Genomic DNA, 22,535 nt, shown 5'->3' with positions numbered 1-22,535 from the left:
GCAACAATTAGACGTGCATAAGCAGCTAACATATGTCGCAAAGTAAAAACCCGTAGCACAAATTTTTTCCTTTTAATTGTTAAATATATGACTTGTTGCCATGTGCTTTTTCAAGATTTGTAATTCTTGGCAAATTATATTTATATATCGGTATTATAAATTCACTCTCCTCCAGCAAGTGGTACTCCCATCATGCCCAAGCCAGTGGTCTCAGACATCCTCCAATTGTTATGGAAATATTCATGTAGGAAAAAACACTACATTCATTTAGTCACTTTATGTTGAATAAATTAAAATAATTAATGTCACTTTAAGTTTGACCATGTGAACATTGCATGTGTATGTATTCATTTATATAGCAGCTCATATTTGTTGTTAGAAATGTGTCATGTTGATTTGTTAAATAATCCAGCTGGTACCATATGTGATAATTTGTTTTATACATGTGATTATTAATTTTTATACAATGTTTCATGTATTTGTATTAAATGTTGCATAGAAATTATATAGAATCTTTCAATTTTTATAGAAATATTTTCATTTTACAGTATTGTAACGCCATTGATAAATTTACCGCTTAGTCACTCCATTTTATCATACTACATTTAGCTTCATACAAAGACTGGGAAGTTGAAATAAGTTTTGGATACCTAAGTCATGTTGCTGTGTCAAAATTTTTGTATCTCTTTCCTTTATTCTCAGTGTCTCCGAAATTTAGTTAAGTCTTAATTTTTCCTTCCATTTACATAGTAACATAGATTTTAAGTTTAGTATACTTTCTCCTTGTGAATAATCCATGTGCATGTCTAATTTAACCGCTTTGTAACTCCATTTTATAATACATGTATAATAGTAGCAAATATGTTTGTTTGTATTTTAATCCAATTCAGTTTATTAATATTTTTCATAAATATAATGTCTTAGTTAACCATTTAGCTTCATACAAAGACTGGGAAGTTGAAATAGATTTGTACTCATGTCATGTTGCTGTGTCTATATTCTTGTTTCGATAATAGCATAGACTTTAAGTTTAGTAAATTATAGGTTACATAGTCACACGTTAATTTCATTTTATGTTAAACTAAGTATAATGCATGTGTATGTGTCCATATATAAATTAGCCCATGTCTGTGATCACAAATATGTCACTTTTATTTCTTAAAAACTCCAGCTGGTGCATTATTTATGTCGATTAATGATTTTTATAACATATTTTATGTATTTATTTAAAATATTGTATTAATTGTTGCATATATTTAATCACTTAATTTATTTTTCTTTTTCTATTATGAATGTTCCGTTAGTCATCAAATAATTTTCATTTTACAGTTTTATAGCTCCGTTATATCATGTATTTATGATAAGTTTACCGCTTTGTATCTCCATTTTATCATACGATTATGATAATATCTTTATAGTAAATTTGATTTTAATATTTCACATAAGTACAACATTTCTATAATCATAAACGAAAGTTTATTTCTTTAAACCATAATTCTTTAAAGTTCCACAAATCATTTTTTCTTAGCACAATATTACATTAAACGAAAATGTAATAATTACACTGACATTTTAAAACGAAACACGAAGTTGCTTCTTCAGCGATATACTTGCGAGTGCGCTTTATTTTTTTTTATAATAATATTTGTTCGTTTGCTAGAAGCGTTGCCATACCGTTACTGTTTAAGGCGGAATTGTGCTTTTTTGGGATGGGAATTTCTTTCGGGATGAAAACGCAATAATCATCTGAAACAATAATAATATGCTTTATCACGATTTGTGTGCATACATATCGATTGAAAATACATTAAAACAAGCAAAAATCGTGAATGAATCATATATTAGTTAATGACTCATATCTTTATTGCAACTTGACGCCAAGACAGAAAGAAATACACGAAAGACCCTGTTGTTCTAGCATGGCCCTATTATCATTCCTCTTCAGTGGATATTTCTCAGGGCATGTTGAGAAAAATCGTACCTCCAAAGTATGCAGTGAGTGGCAGGTATTTAGTTTGTTACGTTTCTGGGACGCCACATCCATGTCAATGCTAAAAGTGCACAGAATGTACATATATAGGCGTGGCTTGCCCCAAGATGACCCCTGGTACAACAGGCATAAGAATTTTCACAACTAGTGGCTACCGGCTGCAGAATTATAAGGCAATGTTATCCCTAAAAATGTTTTACAATAAATAAAAAAATGAGTTGTAGTTAATTTATCACCATTCAATTTCGTAAAAATTGCGTTTAGGTATCGTTAGAGGATATTGATGACAATTTGTGATCGGTCGCGCCTATTGGATGGGGCGAAGCATTGCTACAACAACAACAACAACGGATAACGTTCGATAACGCTCTCGCCTTCAAGGCGCATGCCACCGAAATTTTATCTAGACAAGCCGCAACAAAATCTTCAAGTCGTTTGCCGGCAGAACTTGCGGAAAATATAAAGAAACGTTGCTAACCACGTACAAAGCAATATGCCGGCCGCTCATGCGCTACGAGTCACCAATTTGGTTGCTTGGTCTTGTGCAGGCCTGTAAAGATGCTGCAATCAGAACTGTCATGGAATGTCTCCTTATGACCCGTGAACACCGCCTACACAGTGAGACCAAAGCGCTCAACATTAAAGAGTACATTGAAATGGTGAACAGGCAGTTTTTTCTAAACTGCCACAAATCAGGACACCCTAGCAAAGAACTGCTTGATTTAAGTAACTTGAGGGAACATCTCCATAAGCTCTATGATGAGATCAGATAACTGCCAACACAGCCGTTTGATCCAGGGAAGCATAAAGAGGCATTAGTCAAAATCCACACAGAGTCGGTAAAACCCCTCTGTCTGCACGCGCCCGGTGAACCTTGTTTTCAAAAAGAAGAGGAAAGCACACTACCAAAGGAGGCACGAGTCACCCTGGTCCAACTTTGTTCTGGATACTGTAACAGGTTAGACGCGTACTTCTTCAGAATCAACCCCAGCATTCGTAATGTATGTCCTGCATGTGATGTGTTCCTACATGACACCAACCATCTTTCCAATTGTAGTGTGGAATCTACGAGTAAAGTTGTCTTCCTAAGGTTGTCCTTAAATTGCGCTGACCAATCCGAACACGCCTGCCAAAGACGTTGCGATCAATGCTGCTCAAGTATGTTTATCTACAACGCTCGTTCGAGTCTTCTAGCAAGACGATCTCTGGTCAAGTTAATGATGTAACAGCTAATAGGGGTAACTTTGCGGCTGTCTGTTCCACGTCATCAATGTTGATTTTACTGACCTGTATCTTTAGCACCAACAACAACGTTTACTTCTACTGCGGTTGTTTCATCTGATACAGGTGTGGCTGCCACCAATCATAAATCATTGACAGTTTCGATGACCAATGCTAGGTCAAGCAAAGCGCTATCTGTCAATTGTCCTACAACGGCCCAGTTTCCCAGCGTTCTGTGCGCTACCTGCTGATCCGTTGCAGCTGACCGCCGTGCCAACTCGTAGGGCCTTATTTGTGTCCCGACAACACGCCTCGCTATCCGAAAATGATACTGCTCATAATTTTTGCTCTAAACTTGGTTTTTTACGCACTAGCAACAGCAATGAGAGAGACATCTCATTAAAAATAAATCTTCCTCAGGTACTTAATCCCTTTTTTCGGCCTAAGCATACTGTGGTTTACTTGTTCACAAGAAATAAATATATAATTTATTATTAATTAATAAATAAAAAAAGTTATGAACAATCCAAAAAACGTTATGACGAACAACACAATTAAAGTTTACTGCAAGGTTAATAAGGCTTTGGCAAATGACGTTGATCAACACCCCCGCTCCTTAAGGAATGGGAATTCTTTCCGAGCTGTCAAAAATGTTGCGATTTATTTTACCCGACGCTGGAGAAGATAGTTTTAGCAGCAGATTTAAATTGCCGTGGTACAATGTATTTAAGAGCGTAGCATTAGCCCTAATAAATGCGGCAAAATGTCTGCCATTTAAAAATTGGATAAAGTCGCAGGGATGGCTCCTCAAGAATAAGTTTCTCCTCGCACTTTTCGGCACCGTCCATTAGAATTAAGAACATATCCCAGCTCAATGGTAACTCCTTTTGGCTCCCTTATTTTGAAACAGAAGATGTGGGCCCTCCACTGATTTCAGAGAAATTGGGTAGATGGCCAGATTTGTTATGCATCGTCTAGGCGCCAAATTAAAAAGCTCCAAAATCCATCTTTATCAGCTGGGATAATTCTGCGGTGTTTAATGGCCAGTAAGTCGGGATTCATTATGAAATCGAAAATTATCGGTTAACCGAATAGTTGAAAGTGAGCGATTAATCGTTTAGTCGCAAGCTTCAACTACTCGAATGTTTCTAATTGTATAAAAATAGTCGACTACTTCAAAATCAAATTATTCGGTTAATCGATTAGTCTGAGCTATTATCAAAGAAAGTTTTAAAACTTTTTTTTTTGTGTTGCCAGATGTATGCAATAACATTTTTCAACCGATCTACTAGGAATAATTCGAATTCACTAGTTTTGTACAACGATTCAATATGAGTGGGAGTGTGAAAAGTATATTGAGAGAGAAATAAGATAAAGGAAATAAGGGGAGGACAGAAATAAGAAGGATAAATGGATGTAATGTTAGACGAGGATTGTGTTAAGATTGATAGGTTCAAAGGAAGGACGTTAAATATAGGCAAACCAATTTTGGAGCAGGACTATGCCTGCCGGATATGCTAGTATTTTTTACCTAAAATTGAGCTGAATATTTTTTTAATAGTTGGTTGTATTTTAGTCAATGATCGGGTTTGGTTCAAGCATGGATTCGCAATCTTTATTGGATGCGGTAGAACAATTTGCTTTCCTAAATAGTATAATCGGCGCAGTGATGCTTGTTTGCAGTTGTATATCGATTACGACATTCAATTATGCTGCCATTGATCAAATTCTAAGTATACGTGGAAAATTTCTTAGATCGGTATTACATCAGGATATGAGGTGGTATGACTTCAATCACAGTGGAGAAGTTGCAAGCAGGATGAATGAGTGAGTAAAGATGATTTTTCTTACTTTCACATTAAAAAGGCGAATTTTTCATACTTTCAAGCATTTATGTGTATCAGAGTTTTTAAAAATCATATGATGTTATCAGCGCAAAAGTGGTTCATATCCAAAATACAAAGTGGTGTACCCGTCTTTGCCATTCTTGGTCTGCAACTTTGATAAAGTGCTGAGGGCTTACGCCCTTACTGTTGTGGTTTACACCTCCAGGCTCCTTACATATCTACAACTTTTTCAAGCGTGCTTCAGAAACCATAAAATTTCAGAATAAACATTACAAATTCAGAAACGATAAATTAAAATGTATTTCAGAGTAGTCAAGTATGGATCTCACGCGTTTTCTCATATGTATTTTAGAATACTCAATTTCAATTCAGAAACCGTAAATTGTATTTCAGAAAAAGTTAATTATACTTCGGAATAATCAAATCAGTTTCAGAAACCGTAAACTTTACTTAATAAACCACTTATTGTGCTTCATTTGCACATCAATAGTCTTATACTGTACTTCGGGATCAGGAAATGCTCCTCAGTGAAAATTCATCTGTCAGTTATGAGTCAACATTTTGTAGGAAATATTAAAAGAAGAGGAGCTCCAATATATTTACTCTTTATTTGTATGTCAAAATACGTTTACAATGAATGCAGTTTATGCACCAACTGGCACATTGATTACAAAGAGATAACGCATCTGGAGGACTGCTGAAGAATGTTGAATAGCTCTTCAGCAATCTCCAGCAACAATGGTTGCTTTTGCCTGATCAATAATTTGCTCCGAGTAAGAGTGCCTTTTCTGTACAACGGCTGGCCCAAATGTAGCCTGAGTCCCAACTTTCTTCGAAAATAATTCCCTATTTTCGTCTTAATCTGCTGTAGCGTAACTGTGCAATCCTCTTCTACCCACTGAACAGCTCTTTCCAATTCTCCATCTGGGAATAAAGTGGACGACAAACAAGTTTTTGTCGATCTCTACGTTCATTCTGAAACACATTTTTTGTTTCTGAAGTATAATTGACTATTCTGAAGTCCATATTACGAGTTCTGAAGTACAATTGATTTTTCTGAAATTAGTTTCACGGTTTCTGAACTACAACTGACTCTTCTGAAGTACATTTACAGCTTCCGAAGTTCAGTTGTTTATTCTGAAGTACAATTTGCGTTTTCTGTTATTACATCACCCATACGTATAACGTATTTTCGTCGAAAGAGAGGCGAACAGTGCCCTATGAAAGAAAAACCCTTACAAAGTATAACCGTTATCTATTCTGGTCGGCCATGATTTTTTTGTAAGTTTTTGCGCAATGTAATATTTAAAAATCGAGCTCTGAACAAAAGGAAATAAAAAAGAGTAGACGTAAGTATAGGCGTTATGGTTTGAGACAAGGAATATAAAGAGGTTAACAAGAATAGTAAGAATAACACAAATGTAAGTTTAAGAGTAATAGTGAGATTTAGGCTTGGATAAGAGAAATAGCGGGAAGAGTAAGAGAAAAAGCGGGAAGGTTTATTGAATGAGGCGACTAAGGTTAGCGAGAAAATGCATAGGGGAGTGGAAATAAGAGAGGAAGGAGGCTAGACAGAGGAGAAACAGGTGGATATATAGAGCAAATCATAAGAAAGTCTATCGGGTTCGATCATATGGTTGAGAGAATTTCATGTTTGTCCAAACGTTTCCAAGGTTATCTAGAGCTGCTTAAAATAAAGTTCTGATAAGCCATATATTTATTTGTTGCCATCAGGTAAATCTATAAGCTATGATATTTTGAAGTATCGTTGCTGTAAAAACTCGGCCACTATATATTTTTAAGCAGCCGCGGTGGTGTGATGATAGCGTGCTCCGCCTACCACACCGAAGATCCTGGATTCACGCCCAGAGCAAACAACATCAAAATTTTAGAAACAAGTTTTTTCAATTAAAATAAAATGTTTCTAAGCGAGGTCGCCCCTCGGCAGTGTTTGGCAAGCACTCCGAGTGTATAGCTGCCACGAAAAGCTTCGCAGTGAAAAGTCATCTGCCTTGCAGATGCCGTTCGAGTCGGCATTAAATAAGTAGGTCCTGTCCCGTCAATTTGTAGGAAAAACTAAAAGAAGCACGACGTAAATTGGAAGAGAAGCCCGGCCTAAAAACTCTTCGGAGGTTATCGCGACTTGCATTCATTTTATTTATATATTTTTACACCAGCTACCTCTTTCTGCTCAATGAGCTGACCGTACGCTATCATTCCCGGGTTTTCGTATTACAAGGCTCCCAGATACCCATCCGCATCTTCGTGATATTGTTCTAGATCGTTAATCAGCTCACTTATGTTAGCAGTATGTTTCCACATTCCTTTGTTGTGGACTTTTTAATTACCACTCAGGAAAAGCAAATAAAACCCCCTAACAAAACGGAATACAGACCACAGGCGTTTTCCCTGTACGTTACTTCATAATTCAGAAAGGCATTAATGTAGTATTATTTATGATACTGAAAAAGTCAATGCTGCGGATAAGTCAAAAACAACACTTAAATGTATGAGGGCGACTCCGTTCCAAGGCGAATCCATACCAGTTGGTGGCAAAGATAATTAAACCAATTCCCCGTCCAGAAGAATGTCAAGTCAAAAGAAATTTTAATTGATTTCGATTAACGTACTTATTAAAGTACAAGGCATTGTATGGAAAATAATCATGAAGAAGCAATCAGCTGGTGGGGGAACAACACCTGGCATTGAATTCGCCTTGGTTCTGTAATATTGACTCAACCTGTCTGGTTTATAGCATGGGATGCCCTAATTATGAAAACTTTAAATATGAAATGTCATACAAGAAAATTGCTCTTTTAATTTTGTTGAGAAATTATATGTTCCCTTGGAGGTGACACAACGAATAAGCAACCGACGTGTTCTAGAAAGCCGAAGAGCAAACAATACAGCGCTTGGTGTTGGTGGAATCGAAACATACTATTCTTAAGAAAAGATTGCGTCAATAGAAAAAGCATTCTAGTATGCAAAGCTAACTTCAAAAATGCGTCGAAAGCACTGAAGACTGCAATAAAGGCTAGCAAGCGGCAATGTTTAAGTAATCTTTGCAATCATGCTGAGATCGATCCTAGGGCAAAGCTTACAAAGTGGTCCTAAAAAGTTAAAAATAAAGCTGAAGCGATGGCAACATGCCCATCCTTTCCTAAGAACTTGGTTTCTGCTATGTCTATTGCTTCTGCACCCTATACATTTGATGAAGTGACCGTGAATGAAGTCCTGCAGGATAACTGGGCCAGGCAGCGTGCCCAACAAAGCAGTTAAAAAGAAATTTAGTCATGACATCCCAACTTTTGCAAACTTGTTGACTTATGCATGCTTAGCTGGAAAGCAGTTAAGATTCAGAAAAGGAAGACCCACCATTGATGCAGTTAATTTGGCTAAAAAGATGGCTGAAGAGGCAATTAGTGGTACTCGATTAGTACTACCTTGCACATTCGTTAGATGTGAAGACTGCCTTCGACATCGGCAACAAAAAATGTTGGATACACTGGATCGCATAGGTATGTATGTATATTAGACTGGGTCGATTTATTAACCGATATCGCGCCCTCGATTTTTCGATAGGATTTGGCTCAAGAAAAAAAGTTCCACTACGCATACCCAAAAAAATAATTTTCGAGCCTGCGAAATTTAATTTTTTTTACTTTGATTTTTAAGGTTTTTTCCATGACCTACTAAAAAAATTTCATTTGATGGTAAAATTGTCTTGTATACCCTGTCCGACCCAAAAATTTCCGCTAAAAACGTTGGTGGTAACAGCTTTTGAAAAAAAAAAAAAAAAAATTATATATATATATTTTACAGACGCAATGCTCATATCAAGTAGGAAGAAACTAGAGCAAGTCGTTATAAAAATTGGCAGCCATAATGTAGACACGCAGGAAGCAATAAAGTATTTGGGGATTATGATAGACAGGAGGCTATAATTCAAAGCCCAACTGCAGTATGCTTATGAAAAGACATCAAAACCCGTTATATTATAATCAAGAATAATGTTCAGTGCACGAGGCTAAAGCAAAGACGGCGCCAAATACTGGTGGGAGCTGTAAAGAGCCAAAAACTCTACGGTGCTGCTCTTTGGCACTAGGCTACAGAGTATGTATCATATTTCCGGGTAGTAAAGTCAACGCTAGGCGCGCTCCGAGTTTCCAGCGCGTTCAGAACCGTCTCAAGCCAGGCAGTGCCTGTAATAGCAGGAATGTATCCCATCGATATATTGGCAGTGGAAGCAGCGATTATATCCAAAAAAGAAAACACACTTTCCCGGGAACAAATAATAAGCATACAAAACTGGCAGCTAAGATGGAATAATTGGGCAAATGGGCGCTGGGCACTTCGGTGTTTTCTCCACAAAGTGAACTTCAACCTAACACAGTTCTTAACCGGGCATGCTTTAAGGAATACCTTCTCCGGTGCAAGCACGATGAAATTAACATATGCGGTAATGAAACAATAGAATATATGAACCATACCTGTTTTTGCCAGAGATCCTATAGATATACATAGGTGTAGACGATGCAGCATATTCAGGGCAGATTACTCTCCATTCGTGGATTGTATGCTCCAAATTGACGAAAAAATGGAGGGAAGCATGTAATGTCATCGCAGACATAATGAAGTGGTCAAGAACTTAAATGGCTGGACCTAGTAGTATCGACTAGGCAACGGAGCCACAAGCATATTGCTTGTTGTGCTGTCATTTTTTCCATCAGAAGTTTATCTGAAATATATGTACATCTATTAGGATGTACTTTTAAAAAAATTACCTTGATTCAAAATGAGGCTCCTCGAGATCGCCCGCATAGAAAATTGTAGTTAATAGTAACCATCTACCTCGAAAACGCCTTAGTTTTAAGTTCCGTACTAATAACTTAAAGCTATGCGAGGATGTTGAGTATTTCCGGTCAACCTAAGAAAGACACTGTACGGCAATGCCGGTATGACCAAAAATGTTGCTCATACGACATGTTGCACATCTATCATATTTTGGGTTGGCGTTGAAAGGTTTGTCATGCGTTGTATACATCTTTCTTAGGAAGCGTTTGTCATAGTGAATATGCTTTATAAGTGTACTACTGAGTGCGGCCCCAGTCCACTGGAAGGACCACGTGAAAAACGATTTAATATGGTGTTACCATTTGGCACCAGTTAGCCCAACGAAGAATCAACTGGGGTGACTTATTGGACGGCCAAACCCATTTAAATAGTCCGGAGCCAACCAAATAAGTCGGAAGTAAAATTTATGAAAAAACGTGAGACAGAACGGCGTGATTGCGAGGAGCTTCAGATGTTAGCTGATAGGAATAATGCCGGAAATTTGGCAGATGACAGAAGGTTTTAAGACCGGGCAGATTCCTGCGGTAATGTTAATAACGACCTGGCGACTTACGTACAGAAAGTGCTTAAGTTAAGCACTTCTCATTCTAACAAGCGAGGGAGAAGACGAACCTGATACCCCAATCGTCGACGATGGAAAACACGTTCCAGCACCCGACTATGACAAAGTGAGATTGACAATAAATATCCTGGCTAAAAAATCACAAGGCACCAGGTAATGACGGAATACCCGCTGACTTGTCAAACACGAAGGCGAAGAGTTGGTTGCATCAACTTCAATTCAAAATAAGGTCGAATAAGCGCATGCCTCCATATTGTAACTTAAGTGTGCTCTGCCCAATCTCCAAGAAAGACGATTCCGCAATCCCTGCCAATTACTGCGGTATCGCCCAGTTTTATATCGTGTATAAAGTTCTATCCAGCGTAATGTGCGAAAGACTGAAGCCCATAGTAAAAAAACTGAGTAGACCTTATCAGTGCAGCTGCAGACCTGGTAAATCTAGTATTGCTCAGATCTTCACGATGAGCCAGATCCTGGAGAAGACTCACGAAAAGATAATCAACTCCCAACATCTTTTTGTCCGTTTCAAAGCAGCCTTTGACAGCGCGAAAAGAAATTGGTTGTATGCTGCTATGTTTAGTTGAAGTTCCCTGCAAAATTATGCAAAATGACGTTGATCAATACCGCCAACTTCGTAAGGATTGGGAAGGACCTCTCCAAGCCATTCGAAACTAAACGTACAATCTATTATAAGAGCGTACAACTACTACTGGCGCATGCTAATGACATTGATATTGTGGCGAATTTTTGCATCACTAAGCTGTTAGTAAATAAAGGCACAACAACAATAAAGCAAGCTGCCACTCTTGTGTACATAAACAAATCAATCATCATTTACACACATACATACAAGGCAACGAAGAGTTATTCACAAACATATATAATCATCAGCCAGCCGAAGTAGTTACATACACATGCACCCGCATATGGCTATAAGATAAACATAAACTACAAATATACATGTATATAGAAATTACTAAGTAGGAGATAGAGGTTTACGCCGGTCACGTAATCGGCGGCGGCGGCGTAGGCTCTATTATATACCGGCGGCGGCGGCGTGGCCGGCGCGCCGACAAAGTGATCGGCGTAAACCTCTTAATTGAATGGCTGGACTTCAGAGTATCACATTGTCCACAACTAATGAATATGGAAACATACTGCTGACGTCAATAGTGTATTTGACGATCTTGAACAATATTTTTAACTTGCGGATTAGTATCTGGGAGGCTTGTAAAGCAAAAATTAAAAAAAAAATATTTGGAAAGGTTTTGTTTATATGTATACATATGTTTATATGTATTTACAGTAGCAATCCCTACAACCAGTCGCTACCACGCATCCTGGCCCTTATACCATATGCCAGCACATAAGCCACAGGACTGTGAACTCATACCTTCGCTGACGTCACTTTCCTAGAAGCTCTAGGTGTAGCTGCGCAGACTTTTTGACGGATGCTTTTGTTGCGCTATACTTTCGAATTACACCAAAAAAACACCTTTAAACGTTAGGGAGTAACTACTCGGCCAAGGATGTCGCTCTCGAAATCATAAGCGTTCTAAGTGGATGTCATTGCGTAACTCATGGGTGAAAATCCTATAATCCTTGGCGCATCTACATAATTTAAACTTTACAAGGACCGTGGAAAAAACTTTTAAAATGTAGACCAACATTTGCAGATGTTTGTGTTGGATACGTTGACTTCAATAGTCTTCGTATACGGCCTTATGATATAACAGCTTATTATGGATGACCGCCCGCTTCCCAAGGCAGTCGGTTCTATGTACCGGAGCGACTCGGGATTTTTCACGACCACGGACCGTCATTTCAGTGTGACCCCATCTAATTTGTTTCGTCCCTCCCACAAATTGTCATCCTCCCAGCAGCTCCTTGCAGCAGGACTGCTCCATATTCTCTTACTCCGGGAAGGCATCGAATCCAATCCGGGTCCGTCTCCTGACCCCGGTCCTGCGATATGGTTTTGCTGCATCTGCCGGAAAAGAATCTTTTTAGGACGGTCATACTCTGTTCAGTGTGTCTCGTGCAAGGGATGGTTGCATCGGACAGATTGTTCTGGGCTTGACTCCAAAACCCGACGTCCACGTAACTTTTATAAATCTTTTGTGGCTCCTTGCTGTTCACGCCCAAGGGCGTCCCGTAGTCTACGTCTAAGCGCCCCCCCAACTACCTTCCAGCAGCCCCGCTGCTCAGCAAGCCACAACAAGTACCCGCTGCTGCTCGCGCCCCACGGCGCCAACAACTCAAACAGCTGCTACCACTCATAACTACAATCTTCGTAGTAGAGTCGGAAGCAATGCTAAGCAACAGCCCCTGCCCCCGTCTTAGGTCAGGGAAACAGACTCTTAGTCCCTACCTCCGTTTGCACCGTTTGCCAGCACAGAATATATATGTTTGCGACATCAGCCCAATGCAGCTCCTGCCTTGGGTGGTGCCACTTCCCTAGATGTTCTGGTCTCCGCGACGGCAACCCCACGACGGGTTTCATCGCGCCATGTTGCCAGGTCGCAAACCCAAATCATCCGGGTACCCCAATGCCTGCCCAAGGACGCCCAGTCCTAGGGCCACAACAGCAATTTCGTCCTGGCCTTCCCCAACCCAGGCGTAGTCACCCGTCACTTACCCCCAGAGTGGCGACATCTCCCCTTATGCACTTCAGAATTCTGCAGTTAAACTGTAATGGACTAACTGGGAAGATTACGGAGATAGTCGATTTCATGAAGCGGCACAACATCCGCATTGCTGCGATTCAAGAGACTAAACTCACAGCAAGATCTGCATTGCAGACCTGCTCTGGGTATAACGTCCACAGGAAAGACCGCGAGAGCGGAAATGGAGGCGGTCTCGCGTTTATCATGCACCACTCTGTGCAATATTGTATATTTGATCCTGGCATCGACCGCAGGGACAATGTCTTAGAACGTCAAGGCCTATCTGTCCGGTCAGGCGATGCAAACCTAGAAATCATCAACATCTACATCCCTCCTGCCACCTGTTGCCCCAGTGGATACCGCCCTAATATCAGGGCCTTACTCACTGGCACCAATCGAATTATCTTAGGCGATTTCAATGCCCATCATGATCTATGGCATTCAAACATGCGGGCGGACAGTAGGGGTGAGATGTTGGCGGATCAAATAGAAGAAACGACGTTCTGTACAATAAACGGAGACGCCCCCACACGTATGGTAGGAAGCTGTCACAGCTCGCCAGATATCTCAATCGTGAGCGCAGAACTCGTAAACTGCGTCAACTGGCAGCCAATGGTAACATTGGCATCCGACCACCTGCCCATACTTATTTCGCTTGAGCGTAACGCCGACTTCATCGTCACTGAAAAACGCACTTTCATAAACTTCAAAAAAGGAAAGTGGCAAGAATATAAATCCTTTACAGACAGCCGCCTAGCTGCCCTCCCTATCCCGACTGATGCCCGCCAAGGGGAGCGTGCCTTCCGTAGGGTCATTAAATCCGCCTCGACACATTCCATTCCCGCCGGAAGAATTCCCGAAATCCGGCCCACTTCCCGGCGGAGGCCGCAAACTTAGCGAGAGAACGTGACCTTATAAGACAGCTCGACCCAGGCGACCCCCAAATAAGGGATATAAACCAACGCATCAGATTGCTTGTAGATGAACACAAGCGGGCGAAATGGGAGGAGCACCTAAGAGGTTGTAACCTCTCTACCGGTGTGGGTAAACTTTGGTCCACCGTAAAGTCCCTATCGAATCCGACTAAGCACAAAGACGAAGTTTCCATCGCCTTTGGCGACAAAGTGCTGTCGGACGCGAAAAAATGCGCGAGCGCTTTCTGCCGACAATATATAATGCATCCTACGGTCGACAAATATAGACGGATAGCCAATAGACGCGCACATAAACACAAATTCAGCGCGTCACCAATCACCATCACCGCTAAAGAGGTTGAGGTCGCCATTGGTCGTGCTAAACCATCCAAAGCAGTGAGCCCAGACGGCATAGCCATGCCGATGCTTAAAAACCTATGGAAAGAGGGGTTCAAATATTTAGCGCATGTCTTCAATCTGTCTCTTTCCACCTTTGTTATACCTGAGAAAAGGAAAATGGCCAAGGTGGTCCCGCTACTAAAGCCTGGGAAACCAGCTAACATAGGTGAGTCGTATCGTCCGATATCTCTCCTATCGCCAGTGGCAAAGGCGCTTGAAGCCATTTTGCTCCCTTATTTCCAAGCAAATTTGCAGCTAGCCCCTCATCAGCATGGCTTCAGAAAACTCCATAGCACTACCACCGCGCTAAATGCCATTAGCACCCAGATAAATTGCGGTTTAAATCAATACCCCCACCATAGAACAGTACTCGTAGCGCTAGACCTATCAAAAGCTTTTGATACGGTCAACCATGGCTCGTTACTGCAGGACCTGGAAGGGTCTACCCTTCCCCATGTCTTAAAAGGTGGACTGCAAATTATCTGGGTGGTCGGCAGGCATCGGTGCAATTTAGAAACGAAACACCATAACTAAAGAGAATTAAACAGGGGGTGCCACAGGGTGGTGTCCTATCCCCACTTTTGTTTAATTTCTACATATCTAAGCTACCTTCACCGCCGGAAGGAGTCACAATCGTTTCCTACGCCGATGACTGCACAATAATGGCCACAGGCCCAGGCCCAAAGATCGATGCGCTATGCAATAAAATAAACGGCTACCTCCCTGATCTCTCCAGTTTTTTCGCGAAACCTGGCATTATCACCGACTAAATCTTCCGCGACCTTATTTACAACATGGACACTCCAAATGTCGACCATTTTGAACATCCACGTCGATGGCACTACGCTACCGACTGTCCCACACCCCAAAATCTTGGGTGTGCCGTTTGATCAGGATCTACATTTTGGTGAGCACGCAGCCGGAATTGTTCCGAGAATTCAGAGCCGTAACAAAATCCTCAAATCCCTCGCTGGAAGTACTTGGGGAAAAGATAAAGAAACGCTCATGACTACATACAAAGCAATTAGCCAGCCGATTACGTGCAACGCGTCACCCATATGGTCGCCAAGCCTAAAAACCACCCACTGGAAGAAACTACAGGCCTGCCAAAATACTGCTCTCAGAATCGCCACGGGCTGTCTTCTTATGTCCCCAGAACACCATCTGCATAATGAGGTGAGAATACTCCCCATCAGGGAGAGAAATGAGATGCTGACCAAACAGTTCCTGTTGAATACCCAGAAACCTGGGCATCCCAACAGACATCTGATTGATGAACCAGCACCGCTTAGGAGCTTAAGGAGTCATCTCCGTAAGCATTTTGAGTAAATACGGCACCTGAGAACCCAGCCGTATGAAGTGAAAAAACACAAGCAGGTCCTTGGTGAACTCCATAAACAGGCGTCGGACCTTTATGCCGGGAATTGCCCGGTGAATCCAGTACTTAACGAAAATTATCCAAAACTTGCGGAAGAGGAACGCATACTCCCCAGGGAAACGCGTATCACTCTTGCTCAACTTCGTTCTGGATACTGTAACAGGTTAAACTCTTACCTATCCAGAATCAACCCCGACATACAAAATGTATGCCCCGCTTGCAATGTGTCCCCACATGACACCAACCATCTCTTCAATTGTAATGTGGAACCAACGCCTCTAACACCCCTTTCCTTATGGTCCATCCCTGTTGAAACGGCAAGTTTCCTTGGACTTCCGTTAGAGGATATTGATGACAATTTGTGATCGGTCGCGGCTATTAGGTGGGGCGAGCATTGCTACAACAACAACAACAACAACATGGATGACCGCCTTCAGTTTTCAGACTAGTTCGACTATCCCCTACGTTAGGCTAGTAGAACACCCGGTCATTTGTTCCACTGTCTTGAGAAAGCTTTTGATTCGCCAATTTGAGTGTTCTTTCGAAGGACAAGTCCAAAACTGGTTAAAAAATGTGCCTACGTTTTCACATTTGAAAGAGGAGCCGTCACGTGTTGATCATATGTATTTAAACATGGTTGATAGGCTATATGGGTCATTATTTTACAAATCGTACATCTTTTAGGATTTCATAATTTTGATTTAGCTCAAACTTTTTTTCTAAATTGTTTGCACGAAATTAGTAAACACCTACATATATCAGGATTTCGTCGAAAAAAAATTTCTTTCAAAGATATGCATGTTTTTTGATACGACGGTTAAGCAAATTTAAGCAAACTTGTCCACATTCAAAATTCTATAACTTTGGTTGTACTAGTCGTATCTTACTAACTTTTGTTTTATTTTGAAGGTAACAATATTTACTTTATAACTGCGTTCAAGAAATACTAAATTTTTTTTAACAATTATTACAAACATGTCCAACGAATATTTTTGAAAAAATATATGTAATATGCGCTGAACTTTCATCTAAACGAATAATGTTTTCCAGGATGGAGACTTTTGTAGTTAAAAAAAATATTAACTCATTTTTGATGTGACATCGAGCGGCTTGCCTATACTTGTAGCAAGCAATACGTGCGTCACACACATCCATTAATTTTGCGTCACACACATCCACAAATTTTCTTTCTTAACGAATGTATTTACATACATATATAGATATAAGGATGAAAATAAATAAATGTTTTCTATTCTTTTCGTGATTTCATAAATTTTATTTTTATTGACAAATATAATAGGGCTGCAGATACATTTGTAATTCAAGTAAAATACATCAAATACAAAATATTTTTTAATTTACATAATTTAAATTTATATTTCATAAAAATTATTTCATAATTTGAACTTCAATTGAATGTTCATCCAAAAAAAGTGCTTTGCTATTACTCTTCCTTCTGCCACTAGAATCATGCAGTGGTATGTCAACGTCCCTTTCACTGCTACAGCTTTTTTAAATCTATCTTCAAGGTTCTTTTCTTCTTCGTAGTACTCCTCGTTTTGCACATATTTAAATGAAATATTAGGTATGGCCCCTTTTGCCCATTCAAATAATTCTTTTGGCTTTTGAATTGGATCATTCACTCTCTGAAGACTTGCTCTAGCAGCAAATCTATTCAAAGTCCCTCCCAAGCAATCGCATGCATTTTTTCCATGTGAAGTGGGGAAAAAGTGCCACTCCGCAGTCAAACCAAAATCTTTTTGATGATGGGTAAGATTAAGAAAATTCTTTTTGTTTTTATATTGTGCACTTGCCCCATCAGAGAAATATGTAATTTTGAAAATATTTTCGAAGTTATTTTTTACATATTCCACTAAGTATTTTTGAAATAAATGCACGGCAATTGTGTTGTGATGTAAGCAGTCAGAAATCACAACAAAGCTTTTCATACGAGTTTCTCCGCTTGAATGTCTGTAACAAATGGCAAATGGATGAATTGTTGCCTGATTGTTATTCCAGTGAATTCCTTCTATGGATTTGTAGGTTTAATTACATTAACATATGTATGTATATTGCAGTTAACTAACATGCACGCGTTGGTTGTATTACCTACCATTAATGGATGTGTGTGACGCACGTATTGCTGGCTACAAGTATAGGCAAGCTGCTCGATGTCACATCAGAAATGAGTTAATATTTTTTTAAACTACAAAAGTCTCCATTCTGGAAAAAATTATTCGTTTAAATGAAAGTTCAGCGCATATTATATATATTTTTTTAAAAATATTCGTTGGACATGTTTGTAATAATTGTTAAAAAAAATTTTACTTTTTAAAAAAAAAATTTCGTTTTGTAAAATATTGTTGCCTTCAAAATGAAACAAAAATGAATTAGATACGATAAGTGTAACCAAAGATATGAAATTTTGAGTGTGGGCAAATTTGCCTAAATTTGCTTAACCATCGAATCTGAACACATGCAGATCTCTGGAAAAAATGTTTTTTCTCAAAATCCTGATATAGGTGTTAACTCAAATTACGAAAAGATTCCCAGAAATAAATTTGGTGACTTTTAAAAAAGTGAAATTTTTTTTTCTACAAATCCGTACGATTTGTAAAATAATGACCGTGTGAGCTTAGATTCATTTCAAAGGAGAATTTAAACCACTGGAGCCTACTAAAGGATTTTGCATCACTGATTTCGCTTATTCTTTCAGCCAATCGGGATATAAAATTCCGCACCTTTTTCGGGTAACTTGCTGTTTTAGCAACTTGAGGACAATTTGAAAATATGTTCGACTTGGGAAATTTTATTTAAAATCATTGTTCTTTATTAATTTTTGAAAAACTTATGCAAAGTGAGCATTTAAATTTATTAAATAACTTTTCTCTAAGTGTTTTGTTTTAATAACTTGGTGAATTCGGTGATGCTAAATCCGTGTTAAGCTGGCATTGAAAGCGCTTGTTTTCTCAAATAAATTTTGAACGGTTAGAAAGTGTTAAATTTCGCAATTATATTTTTATAACTAGCAGTGATGCGCATCCCCTTTCGACCATATCGGACCAACTTTCGAGATGAACAATAAATGGCCTAGACAGTCTTAAAAGAGTAGAAAATATAGTAACGCGCTGAACGCCGCCGCCGCCGCCGCGCCGATATTTTTGACATTCGGTGGCGGCGTGCGAAATCCGTCGCGAATCGGCGGTGTATATCTCTAGTAGGAGATACAAGGAATCGGCTTGGTAGCCACGTCACTGTTAAAGGATATAAATTTGAAACTGTGAAGGATTTCGTATATTTTGAAACCAGCATAAGCAGCAAAAACAATGCCAGCTTAGAAATAAAACGGAGAATAACTATTGCCAACAGGTGAAAGTAAAATCCTATCTCCACGAATAAAAGACTGGAGCCCCTTTGGTGCTACGAATTGGCGCCAATTATCGCGAAACAGGGATAGGTGGCATGACTTGTTACAAAAGGCCAGAATCGCTCAGGCGGTTAAGCGCCAATTAACGGTTATGATGAGTTAGCTTTTTGAACTAGATACTTTAAGACAACCTATACTCACATAAGTGCCCCATGTCCAAGAAATGAAAAGCGAGGAAGTTTCAAAGTAGCCTGACACTTTTCTCTTGCCGCGCTTTGTGTTATCGTTTGATAATAAATTCCCAGAAACGCGCCCAATTGAACGATATTGCGTTATTGGCATGCACAACATGTCCAAATACCGTCAAACGATTTAAAAAAAAAGTAAGGAATAGGAAAAGAAGGGGCAGCATGAACCTTATTTCCCTCCGTACGGCCGCGCCATATCACCACGACATGTTGAACCTATTCAAAAGAGCGGCAGTGTATTTGAAGTAGTTAATGTATAACTTGAAATTTTATAATTTACTTATAACCATTCGTTTATTAACAGAGACTTGTCTAAAATGGAGGATGGAATAGCCGAAAAGGATGTGATATTCGTACATTATATTGTGGCCTTTGTTGGATCGCTGGCATTAGCATTTTATAAAGGATGGCAGCTGGCTTTAGTCTGTTTGACCAGTTTGCCCATTACCTTCATATCGTTGAGTATTGTATCGGTTGTAAGTTTCTAAGTATTTATGTATGCCTGTATAAAAACGAACACCTTTTTATACTCAGTTGAGCAGAGCTCACAGAGTAAATTAACTTTGATTGCATAACGGTTGGTTGTACAGGCATAAACGAATCGAAATAGATATAGACTTCCATATATCAAAATCATCAGTATCGAAAAAAAATTCGATTGAGCCATGTCCGTCCGTCCGTCCGTCCATCTGCCCGTTAACACGATAACTTGAGTAAATTTTGAGGTATCTTAATGAAATTTGGTATGTAGGTTCCTGGGCACTCATCTCAGATTGCTTTTTAAAATGAACGATATCGGACAATAACCACGCCCACTTTTTCGATATCGAAAATTTCGAAAAATCGAAAAAGTGCGATAATTCATTAGCAAATACGCATTAAGCGATGAAACTTGGTAGGTGAGTTGAGCTCATGACGCAGAATAGAAAACTAGTAAAATTTTGGACAATGGGCGTGGCACCGCCCACTTTTAAATGAAGGTAATTTAGAAGTTTTGCAAGCTGTAATTTGGCAGTCGTTGAAGATATCATGATGAAATTTGGCAGGAACGTTACTCTTATCACTTTATGTCTGCTTAATAAAAATTAGCAAAATCGGAGAACGACCACGCCCACTTTTTAAAAATTTTTTTTTTTTAATTCAAATTTTAAAAGAAAAGTTAATATCTTTACAGCATATAAGTAAATTATGCCAACATTCAACTCCAGTAATGATATGGCGCAACAAAATACAAAAATAAAAGAAAATTTCAAAATGGGCGTGGCTCCGCCCTTTTTCATTTAATTTGTCTAGGATGATTTTAATGCCATAAGTCGAACAAAAATTAACCAATCCTTGTGAAATTTGGTACAGGCTTAGTGCCTAGACCCATAACTGTTTTCTGTGAAAAAGGGCGAAATCCGTTGAAGCCACGCCCAGTTTTTATACACAGTCGACCGTCTGTCCTTCCGCTCGGCCGTTAACACGATAACTTGAGCAAAAATCGATATATCTTTACTAAACTCAGTTCACGTACTTATCTGAACTCACTTTGTATTGGTGTAAAAAATGGCCGAAATCCGACTATGACCACGCCCAGTTTTTCGATATCGAAAATTACGAAAAATGAAAAAAATGCCATAATTATATACCAAATACAAAAAAAGGAATGAAACATGGTAATTGTATTGGTCTATTGACGCAAAATATAACTTTAGAAAAAAACTTGGTAAAATGGGGGTTACACCTACCATATTAAGTAGAAGAAAATGAAAAAGTTTTGCAGGGCGAAATCAAAAGCCCTTGGAATCTTGGAAGGAATACTGTACGTGGTATTACATATGTATATAAATAAATTAGCGGTACCCGACAGATGATGTTCTGGATCACCCTAGTCCACATTTTGGTAGATATCTCGAAAACGCCTTCACATATACAACTAAGGGCCACTCCCTTTTAAAACCCTCATTAATACCTTTAATTTGATACCCATATCGTACAAACACATTCTAGAGTCACCCCTGGTCCACGTTTATGGCGATATCTCGAAAAGGCATCCACATATAGAACTAAGGCCCACTCCTTTTTAAAATACTCATTAACACCTTTCATTTGATACCCATATCGTACAAACAAATTCTAGAGTCACCCCTGGTCCACCTTCATGTCGATATCTCGAAAAGGCGTCCACCTATAGAACTAAGGCCCACGCCTTTTTAAAATACTCATTAACACCTTTCATTTGATGCCCATATCGTACAAAAAAATTCTAAAGTCATCCCTGGTCCACCTTTATGGCGATATCTCGAAAAAGCATCCACCTATAGAACTAAGGCCAACTCCCTTTTAAAATACTCATTAACACCTTTCATTTGATACCCATATCGTATAAACAAATTCTAGAGTCACCCCTGGTCCACCTTTATGTCGATATCTCGAAAAGGCGTCCACCTATAGAACTAAGGCCCACGCCCTTTTAAAATACTCATTAACACCTTTCATTTGATACCCATATCGTACAAACAAATTCTAGAGTCACCCCTGGTCCACCTTTATGGCGATGTCTCGAAAAGGCGTCCACCTATAGAACTAAGGCCCACGCCCTTTTAAAATACTCATTAATACCTTTCATTTGATACCCATAACGTACACAAAAATTCTAGAGTCACCCCTGGCCCACCTTTATGGCGATATCTCGAAAGGGCATCCACCTATAGAACTAAGGCCCACTCCCTTTTAAAATACTCATTAACACCTTTAATTTGATACCCATATCGTACAAACAAATTCTAGAGTCACCCCTGGTCTACCTTTATGGAGATATCTCGAAAAGGCGTCCACCTATAGAACTAAGACCCACGCCCTTTTAAAATACTCATTAACACCTTTCATTTGATACCCATATCGTACAAACAAATTCTAGTGTCACCCCTGGTCCACCTTTATGGCGATAACTCGAAAAGGCGTCCACCTATAGAACTAAGGCCCACACCCTTTTAAAATACTCATTAGCACCTTTCATTTGATACCCATATTGTACAAACGCATTCTAGAGTCACCCCTGGTCCACGTTTATGGCGATATCCCGAAAAGGCGTCCACCTATAGAAC

The 22,535-nt window shown here is 39.4% G+C and overlaps 2 protein-coding genes across 3 annotated transcripts in view; one reads left to right on the top strand and one right to left on the bottom strand.

Annotated features, from left to right (window-relative positions):
- Positions 1-22,535, bottom strand: part of LOC137244139 (protein transport protein Sec24C-like) — a 625,388-nt gene that overhangs the window by 481,534 nt on the left and 121,319 nt on the right. The gene's annotated exons all lie outside the window — the stretch shown is intronic.
- Positions 1-22,535, top strand: part of Mdr50 (Multi drug resistance 50) — an 86,446-nt gene that overhangs the window by 44,922 nt on the left and 18,989 nt on the right. For both annotated transcript variants that reach the window (XM_067772696.1, XM_067772697.1), the window contains exons 3-4: positions 4,788-5,038; positions 19,751-19,922. In XM_067772696.1, the coding sequence (XP_067628797.1) occupies positions 4,788-5,038; positions 19,751-19,922 (423 nt within the window). The remainder of the gene's footprint in view (positions 1-4,787; positions 5,039-19,750; positions 19,923-22,535) is intronic.

Source organism: Eurosta solidaginis, chromosome 3, assembly GCF_040869045.1.
Source record: "Eurosta solidaginis isolate ZX-2024a chromosome 3, ASM4086904v1, whole genome shotgun sequence".
Lineage (NCBI taxonomy): Eukaryota > Metazoa > Arthropoda > Insecta > Diptera > Tephritidae > Eurosta > Eurosta solidaginis.
This window is presented reverse-complemented; position numbering and strand designations above follow the sequence as displayed.